The sequence below is a fragment of the Schistocerca nitens genome, chromosome 7 (assembly GCF_023898315.1).
Source record: "Schistocerca nitens isolate TAMUIC-IGC-003100 chromosome 7, iqSchNite1.1, whole genome shotgun sequence".
Taxonomy (NCBI): Eukaryota; Metazoa; Arthropoda; class Insecta; order Orthoptera; family Acrididae; genus Schistocerca; species Schistocerca nitens.
In genome coordinates, this window is record NC_064620.1 from 317820321 (window position 1) to 317836223 (window position 15903).

At 44.3% G+C, this 15903-nt stretch overlaps 2 protein-coding genes across 4 annotated transcripts in view; one reads left to right on the plus strand and one right to left on the minus strand.

The window, feature by feature from the left end:
- LOC126194676 (uncharacterized) overlaps positions 1-15903 on the minus strand; it is a 660760-nt gene that overhangs the window by 302362 nt on the left and 342495 nt on the right. The gene's annotated exons all lie outside the window — the stretch shown is intronic.
- Positions 9669-15903, plus strand: part of LOC126194678 (protein phosphatase 1 regulatory subunit 14C) — a 940541-nt gene continuing 934306 nt past the window's right edge. For both annotated transcript variants that reach the window (XM_049932878.1, XM_049932879.1), the window contains exon 1: positions 9669-9818. In XM_049932878.1, the coding sequence (XP_049788835.1) occupies positions 9705-9818 (114 nt within the window). In that variant the 5' untranslated portion in view covers positions 9669-9704. The remainder of the gene's footprint in view (positions 9819-15903) is intronic.

Below are 15903 nucleotides of genomic sequence, written 5' to 3' on the forward strand. Positions count from 1 at the left end.
TATAGTATCCCTTCCGAATACGGCAGCATCTATATAGGTCAGACAATTCGCACAGTTGTTGTTGTTGTTGTTGTTGTTGTTTTTGTTGTTGTCTTCATTCCAGAGACTGGTTTGATGCAGCTCTCCATGCTAGTCTATCCTGTGCAAGCTGCTTCATCTCGAAGTACCTACTGCAATCTACAGCCTCCTCAATTTGCTTAGTGTATTCATCTCTTGGCCTCCCTCTACGTTTTTTACCCTCCACACTGTCCTCCAACAGTAGATTGGTTATCCCTTGATGCCTCAGAACATGTCCTACCAACCGACCCCTTCTTCTAGTCAAGTTGTGCCACAAATTCCTCTTTTCCCAAATTCTATTCAGAATCAGTTACCTGATCTATCCATCTAACCTTCAGCATTCTTCTGTAGCACCACATTTCGAAAGCCTCTATTCTCTTCTTGTCTGAGCTATTCACTTTCATACATGGCTACACTCCAACAAATGATGATGAAGTCCCATACACCGTTAGAGAGCGTAGGGGAAAGATGCGGGAGACCTGCACCGCATCCTAGTGGAGTGTTTCACTTCCTTATCTAATTCCCTCAGCATCAGCTGATTTAATTCGACTACATTCCATTATCCTCGTTTTGCTTTTGTTGATTTTCATCTTATATCCTCCTTTCAAGGTCTGTACATTCCGTTCAGATGCTGTTCCAGGTCCTTTGCTGTCTCTGACACAATTACAATGTCATCGGCGAACCTCAAAGTTTTTATTTCTTCTCCATGGACTGCAATTTCTACTCCAAATTTTTCTTTTGTTTCCTTTCCTGCTTGCTCAATATATGGACTGAATAACTCTGGGGTTCCCGGGTTCGATTCCCGGCGGTTTCAGGGATTTTCTCTGCCTCGTGATGGCTGGGCGTTGTGTGATGTCCTTAGGTTAGTTAGGTTTAAGTAGTTCTAAGTTCTAGGGGACTGATGACCATAGATGTTAAGTAACATAGTGCTCAGAGCCATTTCAACCATTTTTTAACACTGGGGATAGGCTGCAACACTGTCTCACTCCCTTCCTAATCACTGCTTCCCTTTGATGTGCCTCGACACATATAGCTGCCATCTACTTTATGTACAAATTGCAAATAGCCTTTTGCTCTCTGTATTTTACTCCTGCCACCTTCAGAATTTGAAAGAGAGTACTCCAGTCAACACTGTCAAAAGCATTCTCTAAGTCTACAAATCCCTGAAACGTGGATTTGCATTTCCTTAGTCTATCTTCTAAGATAAGTCGTAGGGTCACTATTGCCTCATGTGTTCCAATCACTTCTACGGAATCCAAACTGATCTTGCCCAAGGTCGGCTTCTACCAGTTTTTCATTCGTCTGTAAAGAATTCGCGTTAGTTTAATAAGTCACGACTGCAAAATACTAATAGTTCGGGAATTTTCACACCTGCAAACACCTATCTTCCGTGGGATTGCAATAATTATATTCTTCTTGAAGTCTGAGAGTATTTCGCCTGTCTCATACATCTTGCTTATCAGATGGTAGAGCTTTGTCAGGGCTGGTTCTCCCATGGCTATCAGTAGTTCTAATGGAATGTTGTCTACCCCTAGGGTCTTGTTATGACTCAGGTCTTTCAGAGATCTGTCAAACTTGTCACGGAATAGCATATGTCCCATTTCCTCTTCATCTACGTCCATTTCCACAATATTGCCCTCCAGTACACCGTCCTTGTATAGACCCTCTACGTATCCCTTCCACCTTTCTGCTCTTTCAGTTGGACCACTTGTGTCGCTTTGTGATAGATGGCGCTGTAATAGTCACAAACGTGGTATCACGTAACATTCCGCCAGTGCGGACGGTATTTACTTCAAGATACATTACCCGTGTTAAAATGGACCGTTTACCAATTGCGGAAAAGGTCGAAATCGTGTTGATGTATGGCTATTGTGATCAAAATGCCCAACGGGCGAACGGGCGTGTGCTATGTATGCTGCTCAGTATCATGGACGACATCACCCAAGTGTCCGGACCGTTCGCCGGATAGTTACGTTATTTAAGGAAACAGGAAGTGTTCAGCCATATGTGCAACGTCAACCACGATCTGCAACAAATTATGACGCCCAAGTAGGTGTTTTAGCTGCTGTCGCGGCTAATCCTCACATCAGTAGCAGACAAACTGCGCGAGAATCTGGAATCTCAAAAACGTCGGTGTTGAGAATGCTACATCAACATCGATTCCACCCATACCATATTTCTATGCACCAGGAATTGCATGGCGACGACTTTGAACGTCGTGTACAGTTCTGCCACTGGGCACAAGAGAAATTACGGGACGATGACAGATTTTTTGCACGCGCTATATTTAGCAACGAAGCGTCATACACCAACAGCGGTAACGTAAACCGGCATAATATGCACTATTGGGCAACTAAAAATCCACGATGGCTGCGACAAGTGGAACATCAGCGACCTTGGCGGGTTAATGTATGGTGCGGTATTCTGGGAAGAAGGATAATTGGCCCCCATTTTATCGATGGCAATCTAAATGGTGTAATGTATGCTGATTTCCTACGTAATGTTTGTTGGTTGGTTGGTTGGTTTGGGGAGAGATCAAACAGCGAGGTCATCAGTCTCATCGGATTAGGGAAGGACGGGGAAGGAAGTCGGCCGTGCCCTTTCAGAAGAACCATCCGGGCATTTGCCTGGAGCAATTTAGGGATATCACGGAAAACCTAAATCAGGATGGCCGGACGCGGGATTGAACCGTCGTCCTCCCGAATTCGAGTCCAGTGTACGTAATGTTCTACCGATGTTACTACAAGATGTTTCACTGCATGACAGAATGGCGATGTACTTTCAACATGATGGATATCTGGCACATAGCTCGCGTGCGGTTGAAGCGGTATAGAATAGCATATTTCATGACAGGTGGATTGGTCGTTGTGGATGGCCCGCACATTCACCGGATCTGACGTCCCCGGATTTCTTTCTGTGGGGTAAGTTGAAGGATATTTGCTATCGTGGTCCACCGACAACGCCTGGCAACATGCGTCAGCGCATTGTCACTGCATGTGCGAACATTACGGAAGGCGAACTACTCGCAGTTGAGAGGAATGTCATTACACGTATTGCCAAATGCACTGAGGCTGACGGACATCATTTTGAGCAGTTATTGCATTAATGTGGTATTTACAGGTAATCACGCTGTAACAGCATGCGTTCTCAGAAATTTTAAATTCACAATGGTACACATATCACACTGGAGCAATCGAAATAAAATGTTCAAACCTACCTACGTTCTGTACTTTAATTTAAAAAACCTACCTGTTACCAACTGTCCGTCTAAAATTGCGAGCCATATGTTTGTGACTATTACAGCAGCATCTATCACAAAGCGAAAAAAGTGGTCCAACTAAAACATTCATATTTCTTCGCGTACTACACGAATATGTAATAAAAATTGGGGGTTCCTTTTAAAAAAACGCAATTGATACCCGTTTGATCTGTGGCAGCGCCATCTAGCGGGCCAACCATAGTGCCATCTGGTTTCTCCCTTCAAGCTAGACAAGTTTCGTTCTTTGTAGTTTTTTCGTTTGACCCTTATTTCGAGAGATATTTGGCCCGGTCACGATCAATGGACCACCCTGTATACCAGGCTAGCGACATATGGTTAAAAATGTCTCCCATGTACAGGAATTGCAGAAAGTGTAAGAGTGCGGATTAGTGACATATGGGTGACGACATATGGCAGTTTGGGCCTGGCTGTGAAGCTTGCACGAATAGCTGAAGTGGTTAACGGGATTGCTAGCGTCAAGCGGGAAAACTGGGTTCGAGTCGTGGTCCGGTTCAAACTTTCATGGGCGTCATTCCATTCAATAGTTGGAAGTTGCTCGTATTCGCAACTGAGAACGCTTTTCCTGAATTCCGTAACAGCTGTAGTCGCTGCAGTGCCTGTTTCTTCGGACATGCATGCATGCATCCCTGACCGAAGGAACAGGGCGTCGTACTTCTCACAAACACAGGCACTGCAATATCGTAAGAATCCATACTGACAGAGATTACAATGGCATTAGTACACCCCTCGCTTCATGAGGTCACCACACGATAAATTCAAGTTCTAGTGGGAGTTAAGTTTGTGTCTAATGGTCGATCAGATAATTTACTTTTGGCGCGAACTAAATAAGACTACGATGAAAGTTTCTTTTTTTATACTTTGTATGTAGTAACTTCAGCAGAAACTGTGAAGTGCGTACAACCAATGAAAATGTCTCACAGAGAGCAGGCGACAAGCAAAGAGCTACGTCTGCATGCATTGAGCTACTTACCACGCTAACGGCGCTCTCTTGAACATCGGCAGCTGTACTCACCTGCGAAAGAGGAAAACACACAGCGTTAGAAAGCTTATGCATGTCAATAATAGATGTTAAGACAGAACAAAATCAGTGTGACCGTTGAGTAACTGCAACGAGGCAAGAATGAATGAAAAAATTTTCACATTTGATGTAGTTATTGCCAGCTTGCATTACGTATGGCTAAGTCAAGATAAAGCATATATCTATGCAAGCATCCTTAAATGCATGTATGCATGTTTTAACGTAACTCCATAATATCTGGAGAAACTTCATCAAAACCAGCTGGGCATATTATTATTATTATTACCAGAATGAGATTTTCACTCTGCAGCGGGGTGTGTGCTGATATGAAACTTCCTGACAGATTAAAACTGTGTGCCCGACCGAGACTCGAAATCGGGAACTTTGCCTTTCGCGGGCAAGTGCTCTACCATCTGAGCTACCGAAGCACGACTCGCGCCCGGTCCTCACAGCTTTACTTCTGCCAGTATCTCGTCTCCTACCTTCCAAACTTTACAGAAGCTCTCCTGCGAACCTTGCAGAACTAGCACTCCTGAAAGAAAGGATACTGCGGAGACATGGCTTAGCCACAGCCTGAGGGACGTTTCCAGAATGAGATTTTCACTCTGCAGCGGAGTGTGCGCTGATATGAAACTTCGAGTTCGAGTCTCGGTCGGGCACACAGTTTTAATCTGCCAGGAAGTTTCATTATTATTATTACTATTATTATTACTGCTGTTGTTTTCAGTACAGGGACTGATCTGATGCGGCTCTCCGTGCTACTCTGCGTTATACAAGCCTCTTCATCTCTATATAACTATTTCAACTTACATACACTACTGGCCATTAAAATTGCTACACCACGAAGATGACGCTGTGATATGCAAATGATTAGCTTTTCAGAGCATTCACACAAGGTTGACGCCAGTGGCAACACGCACAACGTGCTGACATGAGGAAAGCTTCCAACCGATTTCTCATACACAAACAGCAGTTGACCGGCGTTGCCTGGTGAAACGTTGTTGTGATGCCTCGTGTAAGGAGGAGAAATGCGCACCATCACGTTTCCCACTTACATAAAGGTCGGATTGTAGCCTATCGCGATTGCGGTTTTCGTATCGCGACATTGCTGCTAGCGTTGGTCGAGATCCAATGACTGTTAGCAGAATATGGAATCGGTGGGTTGTTCAGGAGGGTAATACGGAACGCCGTGCTTGATCCCAACAGCCTCATATCACTAGCAGTCGAGATGATAGGCATCTTATCCGCATGGCTGTAACGGATTGTGCAGCCACGTCTCGATCCCTGAGTCAACAGATGGGGACGTTTGCAAGACAACAACCATCTACACGAACAGTTCGACGAAGTATACTGCAGCATGGACTATCAGCTCAGAGACCATGGCTGCGGTTACCCTTGACGCTGAATCACAGACAAGAGCGCCTGCAATGGTGTACTCAACGACGAACATGGGTGCACGAATAGCAAAACGTCATTTTTCGGATGAATCCAGGTTGTGTTTACAGCATCATGATGGTCGCATCCGTGTTTGGCGACATCGCGGTGAACGCACATTGCAAGCGTGTATCCGTCAACGCCATACTGGCGTATCATCCGGCGTGATGGTATGGGGTGCCATTGGTTACACGTCTCGCTCACATCTTGTTCACATTGACTGCACTTTGAACAGTGGACGTTACATTTCACATTTGTTACGACCCGTGGCTCTACCCTTCATTCGATCCCTGCGAAACCCTACATTTCAGCAAGATAATGCACGACGCATGTTGCAGGTCTTGTACGAGCCTTTCTCGATACAGAAAATGTTCGACTGCTGCCCTGGCCAGCACATTCTCCAGATCTCTCACCAATTGAAAACGTATGGTCAATGGTGGCCGAGCAACTGGCCCGTGACAATACGCCAGTCACTACTCTTGATGAACTGTGGTATCGTGTTGAAGCTGCATGGGCAGCTGTACCGGTACACGCCATCCAAGCTCCGTTTGATTCAATGCCCAGGCGTATCAAGGCCGTTATTACGGCCAAAGGTGGTTGTTCTGGGTACTGGTTTCTCAGGATCTATGCTCCCAAATTGCGTGAAAATGTAATCACATGTCAGTTCTAGTATAATATATTTGTCCAATGAATACCCGTTTATCATCTGCATTTCATCTTGGTGTAGCAATTTTAATGGGCAGTAGTGTACATTTGAACCTGCTTACTGTGATTATCCATTGATCTCCCAATGCCATTCTCCCACACATGCACCTACTCACCACACATTCGTGCATTATCGAATTGAAGATTCGATGCCTCAGAATATACCCTCTCGATTGAACCCTCCTTTTGGTCAGTTTCTGCCATAGATTTCAGTTTTTGCCAATTTTATTCAGTACCTCATCATTAGTTATTCCATGTAACCATCACTTCAGCTTTATATTAGATGTTACGAAATTCCTCGTAGTCAGAAACTCTTTTCTAAATATAGGCCGTCTGCATTTCGTATCCTCTCTGCTTCGGCGTCATCATTTATTTTGCTGTGCAAACAGCAAAACGCACTGCCTACTTTTAGCGTGTCAATTCTTAATCTAATTGCCTCAGCGTGGCTTGGTTTAACTGGACTACACCCATTGCACTTTCTTTTACTTTGTTGTTCTTATTGTCTTTTTTCAATACACGATCCATTGCGTTCAGTCACTCTTCCAAGTCTTCTGCTGTCTTGTTTATTGCATCATTAAAATTGCCGTTGTTACAGAAGGCAGCTCACGAGTCTTACTAGGCTACTGACTTATTAATATGTTTCTCTACAGACGAGCCTATATTTACTATTTAAATTTATAAAAATCTGCATATTTTGTCGTACACACTTTTCTCAAAATTACTTAATTTTGTTATAGGAGTTCGTTATAAATCTATTCTTATTATTTACTGAAGTGCTGAGCAGTGAAGATAATACTGTTTCACAAGTTTTTCTCGGTGTGGTGTACCTGAAAAAATAGAAGTATGAGCAGCGCCACCAGGCATTTCTCATACTAATGTTATTTACCACTTTTCTTCTTACTTGCTTTGCACATTACACATTTCCTGAGGAGTTGTTTCTTGATGGGATTAGGGGGATAAACTTAACAAAACCTGAAAACGATTGCTTATAATTCGCTAAATATCTAAAGAAATAAAGTGTGTTATACACCGCTAAATAGATTGATTTCTAAGCTTTCCAATGGTTTGCAACATGACATTCCATCTATTAACAGAGAAGAACAAACACTAAGAAGAAGCTGTAAGTGCTCGACCGGTGTCACAGCCGACTATGTAGTTTCGGACTCGAATCCTGCGACCGTCAGTGAGCCGGCTGTATAAGCCAATGGTTTAAGGAGATGTTTACTATCTTTTGGTTCAAAAAATCGATTTTTTTAAATTGCATTTTTGGATCCATAAAAGTGTTTAGAATTCCCCCCCCCCTCCTTAAACGGTTTTTCCGAATACGGAACGAAAATGTTTGTTATCCGCGGTTAAAGAAAAAAAATGCACTTACCTGAAATTGGCCTTTTTCACGCACCAGTTTTTTTTTTCTTTCGGAGGACGAGTTATTGTACCGGTGCTTTGGAGGAAACATACAAAATTCAAATGAAAATTCGAACGCGTGTCTTTGGAACTTAGACCCCAAGCATTTGCATTCTGATGCGAAGACTGTGGACATTGCGACTTTCTTGGCAGTGAGCAGCTTCAACGAAGGGTATTCAGCAACTCTCAAGACCATGACAACGATGGACGGCACCCTGGGACTCTATTCGACGCAGTTCGCAAAGCATTCGGACGACCACCGGATTCAAGGGGCCGAAAACCGCTTGTCACCGGCCGTACGAGCGGCTCTGGAGCAGCGCAGGATGGCCCAGATCGAGCAGAACGCCCTCTATGAGGAAGAGGAAGGACTAGTTTATGGACCCGGAAAAGCAGATTGAGCGTAAGTTGCTTAATATTGCCTTCATATGTAGTCAAGACTTCAAACGCGTTTTTCTCGAAATGGCTTTTTTTTTTTTTTTTAATCGCGCGATATGGTAACTTCAAATCTACTGAATCAATTGGCATGATTCTTTGTTTCCGACGAAGCTAACTAAATTCTCTAGGAGTTGTGCCACTTTTATTCCGATCCATCAACTATAAATATTTTTACTTGGCCGACGAAGAAGAAAAATCGATGAAAAAACCCTATTTTTTTCAAATGGCCGCCATTTTGTTTCCTTTGATCCAAATAACTTAAGCGAGGTACAACTCCTAAATAATCATATAGACTTCGCTATCGTCAACTCAATTTTCATTTAAGACGAGCCAGCTGACCTGTGACATAGCGCGCGTGGAGGTCTACATCGATATTTTGTTTTGTTCCGACGGCACTTCCGAATTTGCTCTTCGACATTTCCGGTCGAAAAAAATCCACTTTGTAGAGGAAATATCAATAAACATTTTGAACAAATTTGACATTGATGTCTATAACTCATCCTGAGAAAAAAAGTTCTCAACGAGCATGCTTTTGCCGGCCGGAGTAGCCGAGCGGTTCTAGGCGCTACAGTCTGGAACCGCGCGACCTCTACGGTCGCATGTTCGAATCCTGCCTCGGGCATGGATGTGTGTGATGTCCTTAGGTTAGTTAGGTTTAAGTAGTTCTAAGTTTTAGGGGACTGATGACCTTAGAAATTAAGTCCCATAGTGCTCAGAGCCAGAACATGCTTTTTTCGGGCCGAAGATAGTGAACCTCCCCTTGAAGTTAATTCGTTTGGCATGCTTGACTGGGAGTCCCTCAAGAGGGATGTACAGCTGCCAATGTGATCTTTCTTTCAACCGTACACCACTTCGGCGGCGTTCTGCCCTTAACCTCCCCGTGTGATCCAGTACGAGGAGAGGGGACCTCCAATTTGACGTGGAATCCGAACCATATGTCGTTCCTGGCATATCTTCACATCACTGAGAGGTGAGTCCTAGCGTGAAGGCAGACTGAAAAATTTCGTTGTCTTACCGGGATCCGAACCCTCTGCCGTTACGGTTTCCAGGATCGCACTTTACCACTCTAATACCAATCCCGGCACGAGTCACAGTACAATGCCCCCATCAGAGACAGACGGCAGGATGTGGCGCGGCGAGTCTAGGACGACGCGTTGCGCGTGGCAGCAGGTGATGGGCGCCTGGGGCAAGACGAGGCGGCTGCGGCCCGCTAGGCGAGCAGGAGGAGGGGCCCCTATCCGCCCCCCCCCCACCCCACCCCCCCATTCGCCACCTCCCGTACCAGCTGTTGGCAGAGAGCGGGTCCGCGGCCCCAGTCTCGCGTTCACGCTTACCCACGGACCATCGCTCCACACCAGCTGTACCGCCGCCATGGCCTCCAAGCTCCGCCGGGCCCCGCTCTTCACGTACTCCGATACAGGCAGCCGGTGCCTTACCTGCTATACGGCCGCCACCGCTACCGCTGCACCAGGAGCCGTCTCCAAGGTACGCTTATCTACACCGATACCGACAGCGACTCACAACACCGGCGCCTACTAAAGGCAACAGAGAGGCGCACTGCATTGTTGGCTGGGAAACCCCGAGGAGCAGCTTCCACCGCTTGTAGTCAGATGGGAATCACAAAGTGTTTAACAACTAGTGGCTTACGGGACTGCTACAATAGCAACAACGAATCAGAGAATGGCCTCTCTCTCTTTTTCTCCTCCCTAACTAATTTGGGCCACCTGTGCACCACATTGCTTGTGTTTTTGCTGTTCTGCTGTCTCTCATTCTGGTGTTTTCTTGTTAGTAGCTATTTTCTTGTTGGTGCCTTGAGAAAATTGGCACAGTATTCCTTCGCTTTCCTGCAGAACTCTGTCTTGCGTTCCACGGAGCATTTCCTGATTTCATTGTAGTAAGCTTCTATAACTGATGCTGACACAGGTCTGATCTCAACAGCTAAACGATTATCACCCCTGTTAGTTATTGCCTAATATGAATTTCTGCACGGTTCCTATTTACTTGATCCACAGTGATCCAGTGCTTTGCTGTTGTTGACTACTTTGAATATCTTACAGGACAGTCTATGAAGTCCATTCTGTACAGATGGCCATAGAACTGTAGCTGTCTTCCTCTGATAGCATCGGTGAGGTTTTCCTAGTAATGGTAGAGTTCACAATAAGTACCAGTTGTTTCCCATCTGGTAATATCCTTGGGTACATTATCTTCCTTTCTTGTAATTGGAGACCCTGTGGTAGTGTGCAACCAGGTCACACTGCCGGTAGAATCGTACTCTGAACGGAGTAGTTGTTCGCGGCCCACTTAGGTACAGTTTCGGTACGAAAAATATATTTGTGACGTAAATTCGTGAGCTGTAGCTACTACACATCCAATTAAATATGCATGTACAATTAAGCAAAAACCTTCAATTAAGTACACAACTATTTTGGAACTAAAACGAATTAGAACTTTTTATAGCATAAAATGAAATACATCAAAAATAGGTAAATATAAGAACATAAAATTTACTTTTCTTAAGAGGGAAGTGGCTGAGTGACAATATGTGATGCTGAAAAACAATGAAAGTAAATTCAGAAAACCGTAATACCATAAGCATTTAGACAGTTTAAGGAGCTAACAAATAAATAAAAGTGATAGAAATAAATAAAAAGAATAGCCAAAGAAACAAATCGTAGGACTAGAGTCGGTAATCGGTGACCACTGAGGGCTGAGCCATCGGAATGCGACTTCAAAAAAAATGGCTCTGAGCACTATGGGACTTAACATCTGTGGTCATCAGTCCCCTAGAACTTAGAACTACTTAAACCTAACTAACCTAAGGACATCACACACATCCATGCCCGAGGCAGGATTCGAACCTGCGACCGTAGCAATCGGGCGGTTCCGGACTGAGGCAAGCAGTGACAGGAGAAACACAACCGCCGAGGGCCCCTCGCTCCATGCAATTCGTCGCACTGAGAAAAACATTATTGTAGTGTTAACAGTTTCAACCATGGACTTTTATTCCTGAGACCGTCATATGTGGATAACTGGCTAACTCGTGTTTTTGCCGAGTAAAGCAGCTTGCTGTAAAATCATGCAGACATGCAGCGAACGTCTTCTGAAATAGGATTATGGATTGAGGAGTTACTAATAAACCACGGAGCATTAACATTGTTCACAGTTTCTGCTTTTCCGTCTTTTGAATTCGTTAGTCTGTGTAGGCGAAGTATGTTCCCCTATAGCATAGACATATATCATTACTCATTTCATTATTTACAGAAAGAAATAAAACTCTGGCAGAAGTCCGCTCGGAGTAGAGTCCAGTTTGGGTACCGGATAAATAGAGGAACGCGTGATGCAATCGTAACCAAACGATTTATACTAGAAGATAGGGTGAAGGAAGGAAAAACTACGTATATAGTACTTTTAGATCGTAGAAAGCTGTTAACAATGATGACTGACTGACGGTCTTTGAAATTCTGAAGACCGCAGGGATAATATACAGGGAGTAAAATGTGCAGATTGTACAGGAGTATGATACAACGCTGGCTCACTGCCTTCTCAGCTATTGCTTGCCTTTCATGTCCATCGACTCGTAGGACTGCAGTCTGATTTCTGGACAAGTTAGTACAGGAATCAGACTGCAATTCCACGGGTAGGACGACGTGAAAGAGGAACAATAGGTAGGAAGGCAGTGAGATAGCGTTGTAACATACTATTTGTATTATTCAATCTATACATTCAGCAAGCAGTAAAGGAAACAAAGGAGAAATTTGGAAAGCGAGTTTAAGTTGGCAATAGCGAGAAAAACGTTTCTGAAAAACAAATCTGTTATCATCGAACATAAACTGCAGCGTTGGGAAATCATTTCTGAAGGTATCTATTTGGAGTATAGCCCTTAAGTGAAACGAGAAGTATAAACAGTTAAGACAGGAAGAGAACAGAAGTTTTTGAAATGTGGGGCTGCAGAACGGTGCTGAAATTTAGATGGCTAGATCACGTAATGAGGAGGTACTGGCTGGAATTATGCAGAAAAGAAATTTATGGTACCACTTGGACTAAAAGAGAGACGAATGTTTCATGGGACACACCCACAGACATCAAGGAATACCTAGTAAATCTGGTACTATAGGGAAGTGTGGGGCTCAGAAGTGTAGAGGGAGACCAAGGCTTCACTACAGTGAGGGGTTTCAAGCGGATGTAGGTTGCAGTATTTATGCAGAGACGAATAGGGTTGCACAGGGTAAACAGGCGCGGAGAGGCGCATCAAACTATTCTTTGGACTGAAGAAACAGCAGCGGCGGCAGCAGCGACAACAACAAGAAAGCTATGGATGTGTGAAGTACAAGAGTTTTTTTTTCCATTTTGGTACGATGCGTTTGTTACACATAAAGCAGATATCGCAGAATTTTCTTTAGCTGCTGTTTGTGATATGTGTTTCTGGGAGCTAAGACGTTTGTCGAAGAGAAATGAGAGTGATAGTGTTGCACGTGATCGCTGTATGTCCATCTCGTCCGTCATACATCGACAGATTAGAAGCCGATAAGGGAATTCTGGATGTGGCAATTCGCTGCTGCTGTGTTTGACACTTGCTCAATGTTTGTTTAACTCGCCTCTGCGATCAGAGCTCACGTGCCACGAAATCAGACAAATAGGCTGTCGATTCTGCTTGCGTCCTAGAATATCTACTTCTACATCAGCCTTAATACTTTGCAAGCCAACGTATGATACGTGGCAGAGGATACCTTGTACCACTACGAGTCATTTCCTTTTCTGTTGCATTTCAAAAATAGAGCGAGAGAGAAACGATCATCTATAAGCGTCCGTGCGAGCTCTAATTTCTCTTATCTTGGTGCTCCTTGCACGGAACGTACTTTGGCGGCACTAGAATCGTTCTGCAGTCAGCTTCAAGTGCTAGTTCTCTAAATTTTTTCAATAGTGTTCCTCGGAAATATCGCCGTCTTCGCTCCAGGGATTCCCATTTGAGTTCCAGAAGCATCTACGCAACAACTACTTGTTGTTCAAAACTACCGGTAACAAATCTAGCACCCTACATCTGAATTGCTTCGCGGTCTTCCTTTAATTCGACCTGATGCAGATTCTGAAAGCTCTAGCAGTCTTTAAGAATGGGTCGTATTAGTGTCCCTTACAGATGAACCACACTCTTCTAAAATTCTCTTAATATACCAAAGTAGACCATTCACCTTCCGTACTACAATCCTGTCATGCTCGTTCCATTTCATATCGCTCTGCAACTTTACGCCTAGTTTTAATCGACGTGACTCTGTCAATCAGAACCCAAATAATGCTGTATTCGAACATTATCGATCTGTTTTCACTACTCATCTGCACTGACTTACATTTTTCTAAATTTAGAGCTAGCTGCCGTTTATCACATCAACTAGAAATTTTGTCTAACTTGTAAATCATCATGTATCCCCATACACTCGCTTAACGGAGAAACTTTCCCGTAAATTACAGCATAATCAGCAAACAACCGCAGATTGCTGCTTACCCTGTCCGCCGGTTCATTTACGTATATAGAAAATAATAACATTCCTGTTATACTTCTCTGGAGCACTGCAGACAATACCCTTGTCTCTAATGAATGCTTCGAGGCACTCAGATATCTGGGAAAATATTCAGTATGCTCGTACCTTCGTTCATGGTGAGCAGAGTGGCGCCGTGTGAAATCTAGGAATATGGAATTTGCCTGTTGCCTTTATCCACAGTTCGCTGGATATCGTGTGAAAGAAGGGCAAGCTGAGTCTCACACGAGCGATGCTTTCGAAATCCTTGCCGATTCGTGGACAGAAGTTTTTCCATCTCTCGGAAATTTACTGTATTCGAAATTAGAATATGTTCAATAACTCTGCCGAAACCCTTTGTTACGGATATTGGTCTGCGATTTTACCAGTTTGTTCCTTTACGCTTCTTATGTAGAAGAGTCAACTGCGCTCTTTCCTAGTCGCTTGGGGCTTTCCACTGGGCGAGAGATTCGCGATAAATGCAAGCTAATTAAAGTACCAATGCCGTACAGTACTCTTTGTAAAACCCGACTGATATTCGATCCGGACCTAGCGACTTATTTGTTTTCAAATATTTCAGTTGTTTCTCTACGCCAGGGACGACTATTGCTACGTCGTCCTTACGGAAGTCCGTTCGATGGTAAAACGACGGTATGTTTGTACGATTCTCAGGCGTGAACGATTTGTTAAACACGAGATTTAATATTTCTGTTATCATTTTGCTATCTTCTGCTGCCGCAGCGAACTGGTCACCGACTGGCTTGATGGCAACCTCACCCGCTAAGCGATTTTACGTAGGACCAAAATTTTTCTCGGGTTATGGGCCAGACCGTTTGCTAAGGTATGACAATGGTAGTTGCTGGCAGATAATCAGGTATCACATCATGCGCTACACAGCTGGAAGCTTAACACGTGGACCCTAATGACAACTGTTGTACATCGTGAATTTTTCCGGTTAGAGTGTGACCAATAATCCCCTACCCAGCTCCTTTAAGAACTGAACTCCCATCCATAAAGCAACTGCAAACGTCTGACTGCTTTACAAATGACTTGAGCGATAAGATGTTTCCCTTTCATCATTTTGTGGGTGGTGCCAACGAGAAAAAGTTTCGAAAATGTTTGAAATTATGTGTGAAGTTTATTGGCAGTCGCCAAGTGCTCTCATTCTGAAATGAAGGTATGTAGTCTGGAAAATTTGCGCGCCATGAGTTACGATGCCTCAAGATATCTACACTGTTTCTAACTTTAACATTTGAGTTATCGTATTAAACCTTTAACGTGAGTTGTACCTCTTAATGGTTGAATTATGACGGCATTTAAAACTTCTAAATTTTGTCAATAATTAAACTGATCAGCCAGAACTTTATGATCGCAGACCCACTAACGATTTAAACCCGTCCAGGCGCTAGCAGCGTCACCTGATCAGGAATGACAGCTAGGCAGATACTCGCACGGTGCATGTAGTATCAGTGGACGTGCTGTCCCTTTGTAGAAAGGGGGCCGGCGGCTGTGGCCGAGCGGTTCTAGGCGCTTCAGTCCGGAACCGCGCTGCTACTACGATCGCAGGTTCGAATCCTGCCTTGGGCATGGATGTGTGTAATGTCCTTATGTTAGTTAGGTTTAAGTAGTTCTAAGTGTAGGGGACTGATGACCTCAGATGTTACGTACCATACTGCTTAGGGCCATTTGAGCCATTTTTGTAGAAAGGGGAATAAGCGCGATCTATCTGAGTTTGGTCGAGGCCAGATTGTGATGGCCCGTCTTGTCGGGTGTTCGAGGAGTGCTGTGGTGACTGTCTTTAACAAGTAGCGAAAGCAAGGGGAAACCACGGCCAGACGCGGTGGTGTTGGGCGGCCATCCCTCATTACTGATGTCGGACGTCGAACGCTGGGCAGACTGGAAAAACAGGGCAGGCTGCGAACTGTGCCACAACTAACATCAGGCTTTAATTCTGAGCAGAGTACAAGTGTGTCTAAACACACAGGGCATCGATCATTCGTAACGATGGGCCTCCGCAGCCAGCGAACCATGTATGTGCTAATATTAACACCGCCGCATCG